This window comes from Cyprinodon variegatus, unplaced genomic scaffold, assembly GCF_000732505.1.
Source record: "Cyprinodon variegatus isolate N-32 unplaced genomic scaffold, C_variegatus-1.0 Scaffold665, whole genome shotgun sequence".
NCBI lineage: Eukaryota > Metazoa > Chordata > Actinopteri > Cyprinodontiformes > Cyprinodontidae > Cyprinodon > Cyprinodon variegatus.
In genome coordinates, this window is record NW_015151118.1 from 234,218 (window position 1) to 237,057 (window position 2,840).

Below are 2,840 nucleotides of genomic sequence, written 5' to 3' on the forward strand. Positions count from 1 at the left end.
ACACACAGGTTGGATGGAAGAAGAGGAGAGTTTTAGAACCCAGGGCTCTAAAACCCTCCTCTTCTTCCATCCAACCTGTGTGTTCAGCTTCTGGTTCTGATCTTGCACCTTGGTAGTTCTACCAGAACCTTTGTCCCGACTAAACCGGTTAAACTGTTTTCAGATCCAGACGGCGAAGACGGTGGAGATGAACCTGCTGAGGGAGCAGCAGGAGGCGCTGACGGCCGAGCTGCAGCAGAACCGATCAGAACAGGAGGTTCTGCTGGCCCAAAGAGACGACCTGAACTCTCAGCTGCAGGTACGCTGATAGAGGCACGCAGGGTTCTGACCCGGCCCGGCCCGGCCCATCAGACACGATTCTGTTCTGCCTTCAGGAGTCGAGCTTCGCCAACAGGAAGCTGCTGGAGCAGCTGACGGAGGAAGGGCAGGAGAAGGAGCGGCTGCTACGGGAGCTGGACGAGGCCAAAAAGGTACAAAACACACAGAACAAACGGTCCTCGCTTTACTAGCAAAATAGGACAGATGTGTTCACGCATGCTTGTTGCGAGCAGACGGCGGAGAAGAGGAAGACCATGCTGGACGAGATGGCCACACAGATGCACCAGGTGAAGTCCGACCACAAGGAGGCGCTGTCTGACCTCAAACTGCAGCATGAGAAGGAGGTGAGTCTGCTTGAAGTTCTGACCCAGCTCAGCTTCTAGAGAGGAACAAGCAGGAATAAACCGTCTCCTCCCTCAGGTTTTGGGTGTCCGGGCGCGCTATGAGAAGGAGCTGCGAGTTCTGCACGAGGAGAAGAGCCGCTCTGAGGAGGAGATCCGACAGCAGCTCAGGGAGGAGAAGGTAACGACCCCCCAGGAGGAGAACTGCTGGGGTTCAGAACCGGGAGCAGCTAGATCCTTCCGGCTGGTTGGAATCAGGATGTAAAGATGCAGGTTTGGTTTCCAGGCCCGAGCGAAGGAGCTGGAGGGTCTGCAGCCGCAGGTGGAGGAGCTGCAGGCTCAGGTTCAGGCCATGGAGGGAACCAAGGGATGGTTCGAAAGGCGCCTGAAGGAGGCTGAGGTGGGTGCAGAAGCAGCAGGTTCGATCCAGCCCCTCTGAATCTGCAGTGGGGTCAGTAAAGCTCAGATGTTTGTGTTCCTCTGTGTGAGCAGGAAAGCCTGGAGAAGAACGCAGCCCAGCATCAGGAGGACCTGCAGAGGCTGCAGGAAGAGCAAACACATCAGCTGGAGGTAAGCAGGTTCTGTCTGCGCGTACAGGTAGAGGTCAGAGGTCGTAGCACACAGTAATCCGTTTAATGTTTGAACCGTTTTTGAGTTGCCGGGTGTTAATGAGGCGTGCTGCTGGCAGTGACCAGCAGAGGGCGCAGCAGATCTCCTGCTGGATCCCATCTGCTTCTGTTGACCATCTCAGAGGGAACCACCGCGCCGTGGTGGACCTCCGCTTCCTCCTCCGAGCGTCTGAAGCAACCAGGCCGCCGAGCTGATCTCAGCTTCTGCTCAGCAAATATAAATAAACCTGCGTAGGCGGGGACTGTGAGCTCTAATTAAATGTTTCTAATTAAAGTGTTGCGGTCTCCATGGTAACGCAGAGAGGTTACAACTGTTTGAGCAGCGGATCAGAGTGGGAGCTTTCCACCATCCGTCATGATTCTGACTAAATGAAAGCTGTTAATTAAGCTGAATGAGCTCATCTGCGGGGTTCTGGTTCTGGTTCTGGCTCCAGTCTTTGGGTTTATTTCAGACCTGCAGGGTAACTTCCACAGAACTCCGGTGGTTTGGACCTCAGCTTGCAGTCTGAGCGGCGGTGGGAGGGTTGCCAGGGCGACTTCCTGCAGGGGCGAAGGGTTTCCTCTGGGACGTGGCGCTGATTGGACCGTTATCAGAACGGCAACAGCTGGGGGGGGAAATGAAGTGAAAAGTTAATTAATGATGGAGCGGGTCTGATTAGGGGACCTGTGGGGGTTAGTGGGCCCGGTCTGGGATGTTCTGGTCGGAGCCACTGTGGTGGAGAGTCAGACTGGTTCTAGAGGATGGAAACCAGTTCAGACTGGATCTCCTGGATCATCAAAACCGGCAGGCTGGTTCTGATGATCGGCTGCAACAGAACCATCAGTTAGAACGGAGCAGAGAGTCCAGAACTCTGAGCCATCCATCCAACCATTCATCCTTCCAGCCATCCATCCAATAATTCATCCAACTATCTATCCAACCAACATCCAACGATTCATCCTCAATCAATCCATCCAACCATCCATATATTCATCCATTCATCCAACCATTCATGTAACCACAGGGTTCCCGCAGGTCCTTAAAAAGTCTTAAAAGGCATTGAATTCTTCAAAATCAAACTAAGGGCTTAATTGGTATTAAAATGTCTTAAATCAGTCTTTCGTAGGTCTTAATTTTTAAAACACCATAAATAGGATTATTTTTATTACGGTTTATTTTTGTAATCTAAATAAAACACTAAAATTGACACATTTTTTTTTTATTTAAAATAACAGCTCGCCATTATTGGTTCCATCCCAATAGCGGAACCAATAAAGCGTTGTTGCGGCCGGGACATTTGGGCGATGCACCATTAACTTTTTGTCTGTAAATATGAGCAAGTGTAAATGTAACCAAAATTGTCTCCAGCCAAGAGTTTCCTCCATGGCTAAAACCAGGGAACATACATGAGGCTCAGTGGATTTATGCAAGAAGTCATTCAAGCTCAGAACGATGGGAATTAAGGCAGTGGAGTCGCACATGAGAAGCACGAAACACAAAGCGTCAAAATATTTCTCAGTTTAGTTCCACCCTTGTCTCTGCAACGCCTCCACTTATCACCAAATCAAACAT

The 2,840-nt window shown here is 50.9% G+C and overlaps 1 protein-coding gene across 6 annotated transcripts in view; it reads left to right on the forward strand.

The window, feature by feature from the left end:
• The window catches only part of gripap1 (GRIP1 associated protein 1), a 35,749-nt gene that overhangs the window by 22,444 nt on the left and 10,465 nt on the right, over positions 1 to 2,840 (forward strand). For all 6 annotated transcript variants that reach the window (XM_015393966.1, XM_015393971.1, XM_015393968.1 and 3 more), the window contains 6 exons: positions 164 to 298; positions 375 to 470; positions 552 to 662; positions 739 to 840; positions 946 to 1,059; positions 1,152 to 1,229. In XM_015393966.1, the coding sequence (XP_015249452.1) occupies positions 164 to 298; positions 375 to 470; positions 552 to 662; positions 739 to 840; positions 946 to 1,059; positions 1,152 to 1,229 (636 nt within the window). The remainder of the gene's footprint in view (positions 1 to 163; positions 299 to 374; positions 471 to 551; positions 663 to 738; positions 841 to 945; positions 1,060 to 1,151; positions 1,230 to 2,840) is intronic.